The 19,208-nt window shown below is 35.1% G+C and overlaps 2 protein-coding genes across 2 annotated transcripts; one reads left to right on the top strand and one right to left on the bottom strand.

Annotated features, from left to right (window-relative positions):
* Nucleotides 1–1,414: 1,414 nt before the first annotated feature.
* LOC132599239 (V-type proton ATPase subunit c1) lies at nt 1,415–7,100 on the bottom strand. The gene is made up of 3 exons (XM_060312529.1): nt 6,902–7,100; nt 6,098–6,383; nt 1,415–1,882 (listed from the first exon to the last, which is right to left on the bottom strand). The coding sequence occupies exons 1-3, from the start codon at nt 6,975–6,977 to the stop codon at nt 1,750–1,752; spliced, it is 495 nt and encodes a 164-aa protein (XP_060168512.1). The 5' UTR covers nt 6,978–7,100; the 3' UTR covers nt 1,415–1,749.
* Nucleotides 7,101–9,569: 2,469 nt separating this feature from the next.
* Nucleotides 9,570–16,208, top strand: LOC132599237 (uncharacterized). The gene is made up of 10 exons (XM_060312526.1): nt 9,570–9,669; nt 10,036–10,091; nt 11,891–11,968; nt 12,532–12,556; nt 12,644–12,676; nt 12,792–12,913; nt 12,998–13,128; nt 14,593–14,813; nt 15,486–15,736; nt 15,927–16,208. The coding sequence occupies exons 2-10, from the start codon at nt 10,089–10,091 to the stop codon at nt 16,008–16,010; spliced, it is 948 nt and encodes a 315-aa protein (XP_060168509.1). The 5' UTR covers nt 9,570–9,669; nt 10,036–10,088; the 3' UTR covers nt 16,011–16,208.
* Nucleotides 16,209–19,208: the final 3,000 nt, after the last annotated feature.

Here is a 19,208-nt window from a genome sequence, read left to right as displayed (position 1 = left end):
ACATGAATTTTTTTTAAAAAAAAAACTATTTGTTTTAAACAACACTGAAAATAATAATTTTTGTAAAAAAAATCAAAAATTATAGAAAATAAAAAAATAGTTTAAAAATGGAATTTTTTTTAAAAAAAAATAAGAAAAATAATTATTTAGTTTTCACAAAAATCAACTTTTCCATTTTTTAAATAATTTTTTTTCTGATTTTCTAAATTTTTGATAGTTTTTTACAAAAAAAAAACATTTTTTTTAAATCCAGAGTATTTTATTTTTTAAAATGCTGATTTTAAAAAAAATGCAGTTTTTTTAAAAAAAATATATATACTGTTTTTTTTATAAAAAATATTATTTTTTAATTTCCATGTAGGTGCCACCATATCATTACTTATGCCATGTGGATAATTGTTTTGAGAAAATTTCAGTTTCACTTGCCTTTTGGAGAGTGAGTTCACACATTTAGTTCAGGTGGGTTTTGCAAACTAGATAGTGACAGTTTAGGTAATTTTCTAAACTTTATGATAGTTTAGGTATGAAACTAAAAAAAAAAAGTGATAGTTAGGGTGTATTTTTTACCCTTATCTCTTATATAATTGATAAAAAGCAAATTCTAAAAACCATTATTTTGAAACCAACATTCTAGCGAGTCAAGTCAATTATATTAGACAAGAAATGAAGTTGTGTTACATTATCATCTACAAACTAGTTCTGCGAAGAGATGTGTATATGCTTTGCAAAACAGTTGTTCCGTACTTTCGTAAGCTGTTGTTTAAAGTAGTTGTTCATTCGTTTATGATTTTCTCTTCCTCCCTATATTATGTCTATTTCCTTCCAAGAAATACATGATTAACTATTCTTTTACTGGTGTTACTTCACTATAATAAAAGAGCATTTGCTCAGCTTTACTGGTTTTGCTTCACTGTATAAAAAGAGCATTTGCTCTTGACCTCATTTGTTTTCTGTTATTATGATCAATAAATGAAGGCACCTGAGGTTCTATATTGGGACCTGCTGGGTGTGTTTCCAAGGGGGAAAAAGACCTCTTATAAGTGCGATTACTTCATGTTGTAATTCTAGAAAAATCAAAGATACCTCGTACAATTGAGGAGCATATAAATTCCTGATATATTTCCACTCAACATCGAGCCTGGTACATCCTGTTAAACTTAAACATTATGATTGCGTCTCAATGTTAGAGAACCCTAATTACTGAAGCCAAATGGGCATGGAGGATTCATATAACTGTAATTCTGGAAGAGAAAGAATTTCATGACCATATTCTCGAAAAGCAACAAAATCGCCAGAGTAGATAATGGTGACTAATATAATCAACTAAAAAAAAAAAGTGGTTGTTGTGCCAACTAAAATAGCAGCTAAAATATACATGAACTATGTCTGCATCTCCAATTGGCAGCACCCGATACACCAATAAAATTTCTCAGAAATATTAAAGGGGAATGTCATATATGTTGCATAGGGTCATGACAAATTATATCAAAAAATCATAAATGCACAACGGTGTTCAATGGCATCAAATTGCAAAATACGACAAATGGTGATCAAATAAGACAAGCTTCTTAAGCTATTATTAAGTACAGTAGATAAATACTCACTCCTACTTCTACAAACAGCACATAGCAGCCGTCATAACAAACGTAGACATATATAGCTTATCGACTTTAGCAAAGATCAAGCTTTGCCAGCGTTTTCTGAAAGTTGCACGTACATCATAGTAAGAATAGTGTTGATAAGCCAACTTCACTCTGCTCTGGACTGCCCAGCTCGTGAAGACAATATAATGCCAACAATAAGCCCATAAAGAGCCAAAGCTTCAGCAAAAATGAGAATGAGGATCATCCCAACGAAAAGCTTAGGCTGTTGAGCATTTGCCCTATAAAACAAAAACTGTTAGCCTAACAAATGACTCACTGGTGGTTTAATTTCATCCAACAGTTTTGGTAACTAATTTGAGGCACCCAAATAAAAGGCATCATGGACCTTGAACAATTTGGCTTCACCATTTATAGAAGCCAGTAAATTATTTGTGAAGAATAATCAAGCAAAAGGTTATGACAAAACATAAACGGAATATGGCAAAGAAATCAGAGAGGACAACAAAGGCAACATGGACAGAAGACCCAGGTATATTGTAAAATATTGACGTGTTGCAGCTCTATCAAGAGTACAAAATACAATCTTTTGGGATCAGTCTGCTGTCCAGCCCTTCCACTTTAAGAAAGCCCATAGCTAAAATTGCAAGATTTTGAAGGAAAAAATAAGTCTTAACTATCAGCTGATTTTCAAATCCAATTTCCCCCCTTTTGCTTCCCTTCACTTTATTAAGAGAAATTGTTCCACAGTCATCATGGCGCCCCATCGGTGTCGTTTATGTTACACCGTTTTCTTTAGTGCAGATTGGAGATGGAAAAAGCAAAAAATGGAATCAGGGCTGGCCCTTGTGTCTAACCAAACGCAACAGCTTATGTAAGAAGATGGAGAATTAGAACAGAAAATCATAGGAGCCACTCCATCACGTCCAAGCATAACAACTGGATGACAATCAGTGTAATCAAAAGCAAAAAGCGCAAAAAAGCTGGGGCTTTAAGCGCAAATAAAGCGTGGGCTTTAATGAAAAAAGCGCAATGGTGCAAAAATACATATATATATATATATATATATATATATATATATATGTTTAGTCCAAGATTAATAATAATAAGCATGAATAACAAATATATGGACAAACAAATTGTAAAAATATTACAATAAAGTGAAATATCAATCATCTAGTGTCACCTCTCCAAGAGAGGCTCATTGGCAAGGAAAAGTATGTCTTCGAGACTTGATGACGACACTGAAGCGCACGTAAAGAGAGGCGAAGCTCTCAACATGTTTTGAGCCTCGCTTCAGGGCTTAAGCGCGCTTAAAGCGCGCACCTTTGATAACACAGATGACAATGCAAAGCAGATAACCACGGAAGATTTCTAGATGTCTTGGCTAATTAAAAACTGTATTCCTTACTGAGGCCATATATTTGAAAGCGTATATCACTACCACCAATCGCATGGCAAAAATGAGGAGCTGGTCCCATAAAAATTATCTGCTTTCCGGTTATGTTTAGGAAACATGAAACTGGTCTCATATGTTCCAACTCTGTTCCCACTTCTTCAAAATCTTTGCTGAGAAAATTTACATAAAGATCTGCAGCCCCTAGTTTCGAAAAGAATTTATTGATATCACTGGGTATGTTGTATAAACCTCAGTTTTCTTCCAAAAATTACATCCCCAAAAGGGAGAAATCTTAACCCTTTACCTTGCACAATTTCTCGCTCTATTTCCCCCTCCTTCCCTCCCACAGTTTCAAAAAGATTGTTGGTATGATAAACCTCGGTTTTCTTCCAAAATTTTACATCACTAAAAGGGAGAAGACTTAACCCTTTACCTTGCATGCTTTCTCCTCCCCCTTCCCCCAGATTAAACCTTCTCTTTTAAGATTTCAACTTAATCATTTGCATCACATGATATGAAAAGCACATATGAAAGTAAACTTAAATGTTTTAACCGAGTTGTTAGTCCGAGAAGATAATACGCAAGTCAAAGCAAAATTGTTGAATAGACATAATCATATAACATAAAATACAGGCCAAAAGGAGCAAGCACGTAGAGGTAAGCAGGATAATCATCGTCTAAAGTACTATCACGCCACATCAACTATTCTTCAAGCACAAACTGGTTTTTTTTTTGTTTTTTTGTTTATGACAAGGGAACTCGCAGCTGCTACCCTTCGGGTGCGCATAGGGTAAACCTCGCTCCTATGTAATAGCCCGCAAACCACACAGGAGAGATAACCCACAATAGGCAAGCCCCGTGCGACGAGCTCGACCCAAAAGGCAAATCCCCTGCTGTCGTAGGCAAGGGGTTTCGAACTTGAGACCTCTATTATGGAAGTCCCAATGCTCAACCAACTAAACCACCCTTGCGCGTACAAACTGGTTACAGTATTTGCTAAAGCCAAAATTGAAAAACTAAAACGAGGCAGTAAAGAGAGTTTAAGAGTGAAACAGTATAGCAGTTGGAGAAGAAGAGGGCTAAATGTAGAGATAAAGGTACCATTTTTTTTTTTACATGGTCGGGGTTCTGTAAGGATAGAAATGTAGCTAATCCCAAGTCCAAATAGAGGAAGAGAACCATTATAGGTTGACAGCCAGCGTAAAATCAATCTAACGATGATGAACCCTTTAAATAGAAACACGTCATAATAGAATCAGAGTTGGTTGATGGACTGAACGAAAAGAGAATCATGGAATTTTTTGAAATAGCAATACATTCAAATTAATAAAAATGAGGATATGGACCTTTCATTTAATGAAATGCAGGTTATTGTTATCAACTCCAAAGACAAAAAGTCAAGTTTCCTAGATCATAAGTACTCCCCCTGTCCAATTTTATCAGATGGTTTTGGCCCGAACATGGAGTTTCCTATGCTAATTTGACTTTAAAATGATATGGATGAATGAGGAAAAAAACATTATAACTGTGTGATTGAAAAGCTTGATTGAGAAAATCATCTCATAATCTTATTTTTGAATAGTCTGTGTCCTTGAAAGTTGAATAAAAATAGAAGTAGTGTCAAGGAGAAGTCACATTAATTGAGACAAAAAGAGTAGTATTTAGGTTGATCTAAAACAGATTAAAATCCAAAACACATGAGTTCGATCATTAAGTTTTCAAAGCCAATATTCTATCTTTCCACAGCCAACAAAAAGCTTGCCTTCAACTTATCATAACGTGGCCTAAAAGGAGCTTTCTATGTCCCAAATTGATAAAAAGAAAACTTTCTATGTCCGAAATGGATATAAATAGAAATGTTCTATGTCTCAAATTGATTGGCTTCTTTTACGTATTAGTGTCAATTTGACTAATCTTTAACTAGTCATTTGAAAAAAAAATCTGGTTATAAAAGCTGTACAAGACTTCTCCCCACTTCAACTATGAAAAAGATATGTCTTGGTCAAAAAAAAAAAAATCTTGTGAAACTTCTCGAAAGCATAGTTGCAAAACCCTTTGGCGACACCGAGAATTATTTACAACTAGAAGGAGACTTGACAAAGTCTGATCACCGGGTGACTTTACAAATTTAAATAAGACGAAATCCTTTTAATTGTACTTAAAGTCTGATATAGGATGATATTGTGGTTACTGGTTAAACATGTCTCAGTATGATAATTGGCAATTAGAAGTGCATTTTCTTCAATGATAGCATCTAATGTACGGGTCTAACTTGTGTTTGAGTGTATGGTTGTTAGCAGTCTAATCTTTTCCCAAAAGCAATTGCTACAACCTACAATCCATTTATCATAGATGAAAAAAGCTGAAAGAACTTTAGCTATGTAACGAACTAGAATAGAACTTCTCCATCAGTACTTTGGTAAGAGTGTTTGACCTGTTCTAGAGAATTTGCTAACCTTGCAACCTAACCCATATATTATTGTACTTTTGGTTCTGATCCTTCATTCATCAGATAACTCAATCCATTTAAACTTAGTCCTGCTGCATAATTCCCAATATACCTTTGCTCTTTGAAATGGTATAAAAGAGAATTATTTCTAAGCTAGACGAGCCAAATTTAGACTAACAATTTCCACAAATATATTTTTTGAGAAGGTAACAGAACAATTTCCACAAATATAGTACAAGAATAATATAAGCCTAACTAGAACTACAAAGTTTGACACGAATAAGGATTATCTAAAATGCCAAGTTTGACCTTAACAAATTTATATAAAATGCCTTCCTATTCACATGGTTAGCTAGCTTAAAACTAACTAGCAAATGTCTCCATCAAGATAGAGCATTGCAACCTTTGGCAAAAAAGATAAAACTAATCCTAATCTTATTCTAACCGGTAATACAAGAGTAGAAATCAACTTAGCCTGATTCTAAAAATATACGATCTCTCAGATCCAAGTCAACGGGGATTAGCAAGTTGCCCCAAGGCCCAATCTCAAAAAAATTCAACAGGCTAATGAAGCATGAAGTAACAAGAGGACAATGAATCATCAAAAAACAAAATAAGATAAAACAAAATAAAAGAAATGAATACTACCTAACACCGGCATCACCAACAATACCAATAGCCATTCCAGCAGAAAGACCAGCAAGACCACAAGCAAGACCAGAAGAGAGATGAGCATATCCATCAAACAGGTAATATGACTTTGTTTTGGGATTAATACCAGTACTGATGATAACAGCAATAATCAATCCATAAATACCCAACACACCAGCCATAACCACTGGAACAATGGATTTCATTACCAACTCTGGTCTCATCACTCCCATAGACGCCACTCCTACACCACTCTTTGCTGTTCCGTACGCTGCTCCCATGCCTATAAATTGTTCGACAAAATGACCATTAGATCTATAACATATTTGAAGGGAAGCACTGGAGCAACAGTAAAGTTATCTCTGCGTCACATGTTCGAGCCGTGGAAACGGCCACTAATGCTTGCGCCAGGTTAGACTGTCATCACAATTATCCCTAATGCATACAAGTTGTTCGACGAAATAAAAACTAGATCCATCACATATTTGAAGGGGAGGCTTGGAGCAACAGTAAAGTTGTCTGTATGACCTATACGGGTTCGACCATGAAGGCAGTCAGTAATACTTGCATTAGGTTAGGCTGTCTACATCACAATTATCCCTAATGCCTACAAGATGTTCGACAAATTGAAAATTAGATCCATAACATATCACTAAAGTTGTCGTGGAAGCAATTACTAATGCTTGCATTAGGTTAGGCTGTCTACGCCACAATTATCCTAATGCCTACAAGTTGTTCGACAAAATGACAATTAGATCTTATTTGATGCATCAGATCTATTTATGGAAATTGAGGACTTACATGAGAATACGAGTGCCGCAGCGGCGCCGAGGAAGCCGAAGAAAGGAGCAGTTTCATCTCCACTGAAAGTCGACATTGTTTGATCGGACTTTTTTGGATCTGAGAAATTGTTGATAGATTTAGATATACAAAGGAGAAGGTCTTTTTGATCTGTTTTCTTCTGCCTACAAAAAGCAAATCATTGAAATCAAGTTGATTAATAAATTCAGCTTCATACACGTGGCTTTCGTGTTCTGATGCAGTTGTGATTCGGATTTTTTTTTCTTTCACACTGTAAATTAGAGAGATTTTTTATTGTGTATGTGAAATGATGGTTGAAATTTTACTTTTACTAAATCAATGGTAATATATACATAAATAAAATTTGATAAACTTTTAACTTGGTTTAATTAATAGTTTTAAATTTTATTACTTAATCGAATATGTGTAACAAATATGTAGAGAATTAAATTTAAAAAAGAACTTAACAATTACAAATTTATTTAAATTTAAAATATTACTAGTATTCTTTCAACAATGATATCAAATAAAATTGAGCAAAATGTGAGTTGAATGCCATAATTGGCTGAAACTATATATTTAAGAAAAAAGTTAGATTTGTCAAATAGTCACTCAATTGATAGTAAGTATTTTAGAAAGTTACTTTTATTTGTTTTTGTAACAAAAAAAAAAAAAAAAATCACTCAACTAATGATAATTAACTTTCAAAGAGTTACTTTTCTTCATTTTGTAACGCAAAATATTGTCATTTTACTTACAAAATCACTCAACCAAGTATCTTAGGTCTATTATTCAAGGAAACAAAAAGATTGACGATGATGTTACACATTGTATTGGTGCGAGATTGATGAAACGGAGGCTCGCATCTGGAGTACTGCGCAATAAGAAGGTGTCATCGAAGCTCAAATGCAAGTTCTACAAAATGGTGGTTAGACCAAATATGTCATTATGGGGCGGAGTGTTGGCCAGTAAAAAACTCTCACGATTAGAAGATGAAAGTTGCAGAAATGAGGATGTTGCAATGAATGTGTGAGCACACTATGAGATATGTGATTATAAATGAAGATATCATGGACAAGGTGGGAGTGACTTTGACAGAAGACAGGATGCGGCCGGAAACGAGGTTAAGATGGCTTAAACATGTGAAGAGATGATGTGCAGATGCTCTATTGGGAAGTGCGAGAGGTTAGCTATGGATGACTTAAGGAAAGTTAGATGTAGGCCGAAAAAGTACTGGGAAGAGGTTATTAGACAGAACATAGTGCAGTTACAGCTTACCGACGACATGATCCTATATAGGAGGGTGTGGAGGACATGAATTAGGATAGAGGGTTAGTAGGTAGTAGAGCATTTTCTTGCTTGTCCTTCCTTACTAGTAGTCGTAGTATCTCTTCTGTAATTTCCTATTCATCGATTTCTGTTATTATATACTGTCTTTTGTTCTTCCCTTAATGTACTATTTTGTTGTAGTTATTATACCGTTCATTTTCCCTTTTTAACCTGCTTCAGCATCGCTTTATCTTGAGCTGAGGGTCTACGGAAACAACCTCTATACTCCCAAGATAGGGGTAAGGTCTGCATATACTCTAGCCTCCCTATTCCTCAGACCCCATTGATAATATTATACTGGGTATGTTATTGTTGTTGTACATTACTGACGTGTAAATTTTCTTTAAGCAAAACTTTTTTTAAAAATAAACTATCCATATGAATTAACCATTAATTGAGCAACCTCCAAACCCACTTTTGAAATTATACTGAATATGTTGTTGTATTAATTGAGTAACCGTATGAAAAATCAACTCCGAACATAATAGGTATAACGAATTCCAAACCCTTTTCCACTAGGAGCACATTGATGAGTTTATGAATCAAAATCATTTTTTTTTGCAAGGATTGCCTTTCTTTTGGGGTGGTCTTTAAATTTTGCCCCTCATATTTGTGGTATTTAAATTATTCCCCTCATATTGCTGGTCTTTAATTTATGTCCTTCGCATTGCAACTCTGAGCGTTCACGCATAAATCATGAGGTTTTGAGTTCGAACCACCGCTCAAGCATAAATTAAAAAAAAAAAAAATTGCAAGGCAAGGTTTGGGTCGCGTGTATGCTGGACCCGGCATACACTTGTTAAGGAATTACCAAATTTATGTCGGACCCGGCATACTCATGCCTTATGGGCAGACTTGGTATAAGTATGCCGGGTCCGACATAACTTTGGTAATTCCTTAACAAGTTTATGCCGGTGGGGGCATACTTTTAATGGGCAAACTTTTATGCCGGACCCGGCATAAACTTGTGAAGGAATTACCAAAGTTATGCCGGACCCGGCATACTTATGACAAGTCTGCTCATAAGGCATAAATATGTCAGGTCCGACATAACTTTGATAATTCCTTCACAAGTGTATGCCGGTGGGGGCATAGGAAAATTTAAACTCTGCCTTGCGATTTTGTTTTAAAATTTTGAATGTGTGGGGGTTCGAACCTGGAACCCATGAATTTTCGCTCAAGGGCAAAATTTAAAGATTTCAAATATGAGGAGCAAAATTTAAAGATCACCCCAAAAGAAGTGCAATTCTGCGAATTGCCCAGTCAAAATTATTTCACGGCCCAGACATTGGCCCACGTCCAAATTCCTCTTAGCGGGCCGGTTAAACATCAAACAAATAGACCCATACCCGTAAGTCTTCTCACTTCAATCTTCATAAACTCATCAAGTTCTTGCTCCTGCACCAACTCCTCACTCCTCTCTCTAAGATAATCAAATTGTATGTTTCTCTTCCTCTTTCTCTCAAATTTTTTCTTTTTCTGCTCGACTCTATAATTAGATAATGAACGCTAGTCCTTTTTTGCAATGATCCTTATTGCTGAAACACCGAACTTTACTGAATTGGATACTTCTCTGTTTGCTTCCTTTATACGCCTTAATAGATATTCTTATAGTTATATGCGTGATAAAGGCTTCAACTCGTGATTATTTGCAAAACATTCTGAAATAGTGGAATTATATAAAGCCTATCCCGAGCCATACAATGATCAGATGTGTTTTTTTTCTTTCTTTTTTGTTGTATGCTACATGAAAAGACTATACCTTTTATAATATACTCTTGTTTTTGCTCATTGTTCTTTTATAGGTTAGCTGAGACACAGAGACAGTTGAATTCAGGGCAATCAGAGATAGAAAATCATGGTAATTTTTCTGTTCTCTGCCGTTAATAATCAGACATGACCTTAGATAGGAGGGTTTGGAGGACCCATATTAGGGTAGAAGGCTAGTAGATAGTCTCATTACCCTGCCTTATTAATAGTCGCATTATCGTAGTATAATTTCTTGTGCTCTAATTTATGCTATTATGCTATTATCTGTTATTTCCTGTGCTTTGATTATTCTATGTTATCTGTGTCGCTTGCGTTACTTCATTTCCATATCGCTTTGAATCTCTTAGCCGTATCTGACCTCTTTTTATGTTTTTATTGAGTCGAGGGTCTCTCGGAAACAGCCATCCTACCTTGGTAGGAGTAAGGTCTGCGTACACTCTACCCTCCCCAGACCCCACGTTGTGGGATTTCACTGGGTTGTTGTTGTTGTTGTTGTTGTTGTAGTGTTGTTTCTTCTCGATATTACTCCATGGTTGTACTAATTTTTCTTAATATAACTTAGTTGACACTATTTTAATGGGTAGCCCGCTGGAATAAGTTATGCGCAAGGTCCAAGGAAGGACTGGCCATATTGGATTTAGTGTAAGTTGTGTTTCTGCTAGAGGATGTTTTGGGAATAGCATCTAATAATTTCCTCTCTTGAATAAATGATGGAATTGGATTCTGACTGAAGTTATACTTGGGGGTTTCTTAATTTAATTAGAGCTGAAGATCTGAGTGCCAGCTTCGAGAGCGCTGAATTTGTGAATAGGAAGTGCATCTGTAGGGGCACACTGGTTCCTTTTGGGGAGAAAAAACTAACGAAAGAGGAGCAAAATGGCCTCTATGGTAGTTAATAGGTTGAGTACATTAAGTAGCAAAGTTTGTTCTCAGTTGTCAAAATGACGTGGACGGATTTCTGACGAGTCAGTAGTTGTATATTTGGTTCACATGCTTGAGTAAATATCGAGATTATGGATTTCTACTGATTATACACCAGGATGAAGTAATGAGAAATGTGAGGGTAGGGATAAACTGGCCTCCTATGAACTGCTTGTAATTTCTTTCCATGGAATGTATCGCTTTAGGATGAATCTTAATCGAATAGCTTAAGAACAACAGAACAAAGGAATGAAAAAGAGAGAGAGAGAGAGACAGAGAGAGAGAGAATTTTTGCAGGGCTGATCATCGAAAAGCTTGGTCAATGATTCAAATGACGCCTCTGAGAGCATCACTTGAAAATGGCTAAAAAGGTTGGGGGGAAAATCCTGTGACATTTAGGCCCACCTTTTTAAATCCACTATTTTGCTAGTCCACCCAAATGGCGCCAAAAGAATGGCCTTGATTCAAGATCCACAGGGTCATATCCTGCCTCCAAAGAAGCCTTGTAGACCTGCAATAGAAACGGAATTTTGTTTACAGAAACATACTATTGAGAGTGCACATCTATTAGTTGGAACTGGCTAGTTGACTCTCTTCTCCACTACCTTCCCTAAACACAACCAATCACTAAAGACATCTACTTCAAAGTAGCATCTTCTTTGTTGATGGCAGTGGTTCTTCGTTTGTTCTTATGTATTTCTGTTTTGTAACCTTTAAAAATCTGTACTACAACAACATACCCAGTGTAGTCCCACAAGTGGGGTTGGGGAGGGTAGGATGTACGCAGACCTTACCCCTGCCTTTGTGTGGTAGGGAGACTGTTTCAGATAAACTCTCGGCTCAAAAGAGAAGTTTTCGAAGCAGAAGCAGGGAAAACCTTTAAAAATTTGTCATTGATTTTATTGATATCTATGTCATTAGTGTTATTTTTTATTGTCATTATTGTGCTTTTTAATTTGTGATCTGCAGTTTTTTGATGGATATGGATATCACGGAAGATCATTTGAGCAGACGTACCGGTGTTATCCTGCATCATTCATTGATAAGGTTGGGATGTTTTTGAAAAGACGAATTTCCTTTATTACTCTTATCTACTGTGGTAATTACCTATGGAGGTTTCACAAAATTCTTCTTGGTCCTTTGTCTTCCATCAGATTGTTATTCTCACAGAGTTTTGCTTTGGTCATTTTCATTCTTCTTGTATAGGTCTATGATTTACTTTCAGATAACTATCTAGAAGAGCTATCCTCGAACTTAATTTTTAAGTCTCATTACATCTTTTTTCCAGGTTGCATCATGTGTATTTGGTTGTTGTTAAAGAGAAGGGGGGTGTGGGCGGGTTGGGGAGGGAATGGATTTTATTTATTAAGGGGAAGTGGGAGGAGTGTAACTGTTTAGCGGTTCTTTTTGGTATAGTGTACGTTGAAAGAAGTCTTCTTTTTGACCAATATGCATATATATGTTGTGGGAGATGGGTCTTTATGTGTATTAATCTTGTATTTCAGATGTTTGTCTCATGTTCGCTTCTCCTACCGCAAATTATTTTGCTTGGTATTTATTTTCTGTTGCTTTTTCTTCAATTCTAATTCTGTATGTGTCATACTTTGCAGCCACAGTTAGAAAATGGAGACAAAAGTAAGTAATGTCAATAACTTTGTTTGGATCTGCGCTAGGTTATTGGAGCATTAAGTCTTATGTTGTTTTTTCTTTATTATTTTTCAGTTATAATGCCTCCCTCTGCTCTTGATCGTCTAGGTGAGTATCCTTGTTCTGTATCTTGCATTTTCAGTTAATTAGATGTTGCACCTGTACCACTTGGCAGCTGTTCCTTTTCTTACCCCTATTCAACATTGAATGTAAAATTTTGCAGCGTCACTTCACATTGATTACCCAATGTTGTTTGAGCTTCGAAATTCTGCGACGGAACGGGTTTCTCACTGTGGGGTTTTGGAGTTCATTGCAGAAGAGGGCATGATATATATGCCATACTGGGTACATGCCAATTCTATGGAATTCTGTTTTCTTGGGCTCAATTCAACTGTTGTGCATAAACTCACATTAATGTGGGCCTTGTAGATGATGCAAAATTTATTCCTACAAGAAGGCGATATTGTGACAGTGAAGAATGTGACTCTTCCTAAGGGTAAATATGTCAAGTTGCAACCCCACACGAAGGATTTTCTGGATATTTCTAACCCGAAGGCCATGTGAGTTTGCTAAAGTTTTTTTAGAACTTTTTTGTGGCTCGACTCTGATATGCTAGTGTTTGTGGAGGCCAATTGCTTCTGCATATTTTCTGGAAATTCTACTCAAAAGGAAAATTCAGCAGGACAAAAGAAGTTCTCCCTCTGATCCAATCACGTTCTTTTTGGGGGACATGATTTTTTTTATTTTTTTTGTTGGTACATGATTATTAAGTTAAGAGTTTAATTTCTTGTGTTAAAAAATGAAAAGTGGGTCCAAGGCTGTAGATGAAGTAGACTTTTTGAAGTTAGTTTTACTTCTTTAAAGTATAAAAGTGGATGCCATAGCATATTCTAATATTAACAAAATATTGAAAATGTATCAAATTCTGTAGGTAATAAGTTTACTGTACTGCAGTTTAGGAAAAGAACAGCATAAGAAGTAGGAGAATAAATTGGAACCAAGTATAGAAGATAATGGTCATCAAAATAGGAGAGTGGGGTGAGGTAAAAAATAAAAAAATCAAGTCAGTCCATGTTGTTGAGTTAAACTGGAACTTGAGGAAATTTTGTGTTTAAACATTTAGGAAATTCACTGGGATTTTCACTTATTATGGTATAGATAGATAATTACTTACCAATTACCATATGTCTCATTAGAGATTGAAAAGTCAAATGCCAGAGTGCACTAGATATTATGCTTAATGGGCTAAAAGCTGACTCAGTTTTAAAGTGATATTGCTTCAGCAAAAGGGTCTCCTTAGAGCAATAATCAATATCACCTCTTTGCTGCTGGATTAACTTTTTTGTTAGATGGTTTATGAGGTTGACGTTTCCTTGTAGAGCTAGAATTACCAAAGGGAGTGCCTTAGGAAAAAGGGGAACACTATATTGTCCGGGATTGAAGTTCTTTTGTCTGACATGTATTTAAGTAGGGAGAAAGGGCCTAGGTGAGAAACATAGCGATCCATGCAAGGAGTGCTTATACAGTTACCAGGTTCAAAAAAAAAAAAAAAAAAAAATGCAAGGAGTGCTTATGGTTTAAATACTTTCTGAATTAGTTTTTCTCATTATTCTTTTAAATTGAGAGATAATAATGGTGCAGTGTAGTGGTTGAAATATCTGCTTCTGCGAGTACAGGTAGAATTGAAATGATATTGTATTGAGGGATAAAATATGAATTTATAATTAGATCTGTCTGTGTTCCATTTATGAATATGCACAGCATTAACTTCCCGATGTCCAGATCGATAGTGTTACACTTATTCTATAATTGCTCTATTATTTTGTATGTTTCCGGCTTGAATACTAGGCATAGCTAAGTGAGTTGATTGATAAGTACGATTTGTTTTCTTAGGAGAATTACATCTGCTAACTGGCATAGCCAATATTTGTTGGTTCAGTTGCTTATTGATTTACTCTCATTTACAAAATACCAGCATACTGATGGAGGCTTTGTAGTTTGACTTATTTCCCTTATTGATGCAGCTTGGAGACGACACTCAGAAACTTTTCATGCTTAACCACAGGAGATAGTATTATGGTGGCTTACAACAATAAAAAGTATTACATAGACATTGTGGAGACCAAACCTTATAGTGGAATAAGTATTATTGAGACAGACTGTGAAGTAGACTTTGCTCCCCCACTTGATTACAAAGAACCTGAAAGAACGGCTCCTTCTCGTCCAAGCAAGGCTCCAGCAGAAGGTGTATATTCTTCAAATTTACTGAAATTAGTGTTCTCTTTGTCTTCACAAATTCTAGTAGTACCACATATTGGTTACATTAGTTAATTGTGCTGTGATATCCTGTCAACAGAAAACTCCACATTTCGGACATATTTAATTGTTCTTTTGAAAATACTGATAATCAACTGCAAAAACCTATTCAAACTTTTTTATCTTATACTATTAAAATGGCAACATCTAATTGAGACAAAAGTAGTATCTGATATGGTTGTTGAGACCGGTTCTACAAGCTCTTAATAACACCAGAGTTTGCATGGGTATTGCATTTGCCTAACTTTCTACACCTTCAAGTTCATTTATAATTTGTACATTTGTGTGGTTAGAAAGGGCAGCCCATACTGAATTTATGTTGTTCATGGTATAAAGTGTACTTGGATATCCTGAACTGGAAAACCTCTGACCAAGAACGTGTTGTCCGCCTTTTTATTCTTGGACCTTTGAAATTGCAAAGACTATGATACTTCCTGGTTGGGATGTTTGGTGATATTGTCTGGCCAATTGTTATTTCACCAGTATGGTGCAGTTCTACGACGTCGCTTTTTCATTCATAGTTGTTTATTCCTGTAGATTACTGTAGAACTTGCTATATTTGAGCTTTCTTCTACACCTTAATAATTCTTCGCTCATGCAGTTCAAGAGGCTGCAACAGAAGTGGAGCCAAAATTCAATCCTTTTACTGGTGGAGCAAGACGTTTGGATGGGAAATCCTTAAAACAGCAACCTCCACCTCCTTCCTCTTCTGGGTCCCCACACAAGCAAGCCGATGCTACTAAAGGTAGTGGGAAGTCTGCTGCTGCTCCAAGCGCTCAAACTTCTAGTCGTCAGTCACAGGGGAAGCTTGTATTTGGTTCAAATGCAAACCGTGCTCCTGAAAAACAGAAGGTTGTATGTAGCTAGTGTTCATATACATTATCTTTTGTTTCTTCACTCTTTTTCCTTTCTCCTATTCATTACATCTGGTCCCGATTATAAGAATGAAGAATCCTTTAAATTGTATACACATCCATTTGGCTGTTTAACTACAGCTTGGTTACTAGTGCATCAGCTTGTTAATGCTCCTCTTCATTTGCAGGAACCCGTGAAAGAGGAACCTCAAAAGAAAGAAGAACCCAAATTTCAGCCTTTCTCTGGGAAAAAGTACTCCTTGAGGGGTTAATTGTAATATAATTACTTTCCTCTTATTCACTTTTTGCAAATTAACCATTTCTTTTGTCAGTCAAATATCTGAATTATGTTAAACTTATTGTATAATCTATACAGATTAGGTTTCATTGGGAGTGATCTTAAAAATGGTTGGCTAGCACAGACTCTCTTATTAAGCATTTGTTTTATCTCTAGTTTCGTTTTGATGATCCCATTTGTGTAGTTATTTCATTTTAATTTCTAAGCTTATTATTATCGAATACTATGTTTGAAGTGAGATAAATTTTCATAAAATTCACAAAATTTTGCATTAGTATTTGAAAGGAACAAGTGTAGTTATTTCATTTTAATTTCTAAGCTTATTAATATCGAATACTATGTTTGAAGTGAGATAAATTGAGATTCATAAAATTCACAAAATTTTGCATTAGTATTTGAAAGGAACAATCTGAGGTCCAACTAGGTGCACGAGCTGCAGTTATCATCTTCCCTAGTTCAATAGTTAGATTTAACTAGCACCACTGCACTTTTTTGTTATGTGCAAAGTTAATTTTTGGAAAAAATATCTGAACTTTGGTAGTTGGTTGGACAATGAAAATTAATTCTTAAAAATAGCTCTCACAATCTAAGTGTGAAAACTTCATGGAGCTTTAAATCACCTTCGATTTGTAGAGTTCAAACCTCATGGACACAATTCACGTGATCCGAACTTTTGCAATTTAAATATGAAAATTTGCTAGATTTTTAAACCTATGAACGATGCAAGGAATTCAAAATTTTATCAATCTAAACCTTATAAACAATTCGTGGAGTTTTTCCGTGTTTTAACTAAGAATATTTTACTCAAAATTATATTTTGGATTAAAGGGTGGTTAAATACGGAATAGTTTTGAAACACTAGCTAAACTTAATTAGCAGTGTATAAAAATGTATTACCAGATTGTCCAAAGGTTGACAATACTTCCTCCGGTCCATATTAAGTGGTGTTTTTATCTTTATTCTGGTCAAAATGATATGTAAATACTCAATGAATTAAGTGATTTGTAGTTTTTAACTTAGTTTAATAATTTCAAAAAATTTAAATTTTACTTACAAAGTCACTCAACCGACGTGAAATTTTTTTAAGCCAAATTTATTAAAAATAAAAACGACTATCCATATTAGTTAACCATAAGCTAAATAAACATCTGAAAAATCAAACTCTAAACATAATAGATATTAGGTACAATGGAATATCCTTTTCCCAGTAGGTGCAGGAGGATAGAGCCCGGAACCTAAATGACCCCGAAAAAAGCCAAATAGACCAAAGTACTTGATGAAAAAAAACTGTTACCTTTAACGCATAAATTTTACGCGTTAAAGGATCTTCCAACAAAATGGTTCTCTGCCTCAATTTCATTGAGGGAACATTAATGACTGAGGAGTCATTTAGTAATGAATAAAATTTGAATATTATTTTAAATAAGTACTCCCTCCGTCTCAAATTATTTGTCCTCTTTATTTTTTATTTTACACTTCCTTTAAGAAATATTAATTAGCAGGGGTATTTTACCTACTTTATCATTTTTTATGTTTAAGTTATAATCTCTCTCCGTTAATTGTTTACTTTATTTATGTGTCATCCCTATTCATGACAAAATCTACTAAAATGGAGAAAAATAAATTACTTATGCCTTGAACTTTTAAGACGATCAGTAATTTGAGACAACTATTTTTAATAACCACGAAAAATAATTTGAGACGGAGAGAGTACTTCTTTATCAAATAATATTTTTAAAGTCTCAATCAAACCCTTTGCATGCTAACTTACATGAATTAATTAGGTAGTAAAAGTTTTAACTACTAATGTAATTAATTGGTTATAGCAAAGTACCTAATATAATTCTATAGAAAATTTGTTAATCTACGTAACAAATTTACCAATAAAGAATATTATTTTGCGAGATGAAGAAAGTGAAAATTGATACTCCAATTGAGTAGATAAGTTGACGACTTTCTATAATGAAATAATTGAGCAGAATAAGAAACTTTAATTTTATTATTAGAAAAACTCTAATATCTATTTACACAAGCGAAAATAACATAGAGGGATAACTTTATAGATATATTTAGTGCAGGTAATGCAATTTTTTTTTAATAAATTCAGGTATTTTATAACAAATTCCTAAAAGATTCTCTATTTATATTATAAATAAATTTAAATTATAATTTAGAAAATATTTCATTAATGACCATTATAACAAAAAGATGTTGTCAATATAAATAGAGAAAATAGTCAAATGCCCCCTCAACGTTTGACCGGTTTAATTATGATGCACCCAACCTTTGCGGGCGACCTATTACCCCCTGAGCATTTTTCACTTTTACTCCCTTCCTCTCTTCTTTCATCAAGAGCCGCCGCCGCCGCCTCCGGACTTCATTGCCGGAGAGCGGCCACTGCCCCAACGACCCCCCTTCCTTCGTCTCCTTCTCTCCATTGCTTGCACCACTGCGCCAATGACCCCTCCCCGCCTTCCTTCATCTCCTTCTCTCCCTCCCGCTCCACCGCTTGCCAGAAGTGACGACCGATGAGCCACCACCACCAAAACAACCCTCAAGCCGCCACTGCCTCCTCTCTCCTTACCCTTCTTCGCCGGCGACAATGCCACCACCAAAACCAACCACCCTTCTCTCCTTCTCACTGCAACACCATCTCCACCACCCAGTCACCCACTTGATCAAACTCCCTTGAAATTTTTGTTCAGTTGCACTTTAAAAATTTCATGATTCTTTGATCCAGTTTTAATTTTTAAAAGATACATACTAAATTTCGAAATCAACCTTTTTGGGTTCAAGAATTTCTCTTCCACGGGGCTGCTTCTTCTCTTTTCTGAAAATTTAATTGATTTTATTGGAGTTTGATTTCGGAGAACACCATTAACAACTTTGAAGTTTTTGGTTTGAGCTTGAATTTGAAATTTATTGTAAGGTATTGAAAAGATATGTATGATTGATGATGAAATTGAATGTGTGTGTGTGTGTTAATGGAGGAAGAAAATGGGTTGGTTGATTTCTTGAAAAGATATGTATGATTGATGATGAAATTGAATGTTTGTGTGTTAATGGAGGAAGAAAATGAGTTTTAATTGAGGAAGATAAAGGAAAGAAAAAGAAAAAAAAAATAGAAAATAGATAACAAATCAAAAAAATTATATAAAAAAATGTTTTAACT

The sequence above is a fragment of the Lycium barbarum genome, chromosome 6 (genome assembly GCF_019175385.1).
Source record: "Lycium barbarum isolate Lr01 chromosome 6, ASM1917538v2, whole genome shotgun sequence".
NCBI classification, from domain to species: domain Eukaryota; kingdom Viridiplantae; phylum Streptophyta; class Magnoliopsida; order Solanales; family Solanaceae; genus Lycium; species Lycium barbarum.
The sequence above is the reverse complement of the archived record's forward strand: the minus strand, read 5'-3'. Positions and strand labels throughout refer to the sequence as shown.

Excerpts from the sequence above, each read along its gene's own strand:
- LOC132599239 (XM_060312529.1), bottom strand. The coding sequence starts at position 6,977 with ATGTCGACTTTCAGTGGAGATGAAACTGCTCCTTTCTTCGGCTTCCTC. Across the intron at positions 6,384-6,901 it reads TGCGGCACTCGTATTCTCAT|GCATGGGAGCAGCGTACGGA; the intron begins GTAAGTCCTCAA and ends AACAATTTATAG. Across the intron at positions 1,883-6,097 it reads GTTGGTGATGCCGGTGTTAG|GGCAAATGCTCAACAGCCTA; the intron begins GTAGTATTCATT and ends TTTGTTTTATAG.
- LOC132599237 (XM_060312526.1), top strand. Across the intron at positions 12,914-12,997 it reads TGATATATATGCCATACTGG|ATGATGCAAAATTTATTCCT; the intron begins GTACATGCCAAT and ends TGGGCCTTGTAG. Across the intron at positions 15,737-15,926 it reads GTGCTCCTGAAAAACAGAAG|GAACCCGTGAAAGAGGAACC; the intron begins GTTGTATGTAGC and ends CTTCATTTGCAG.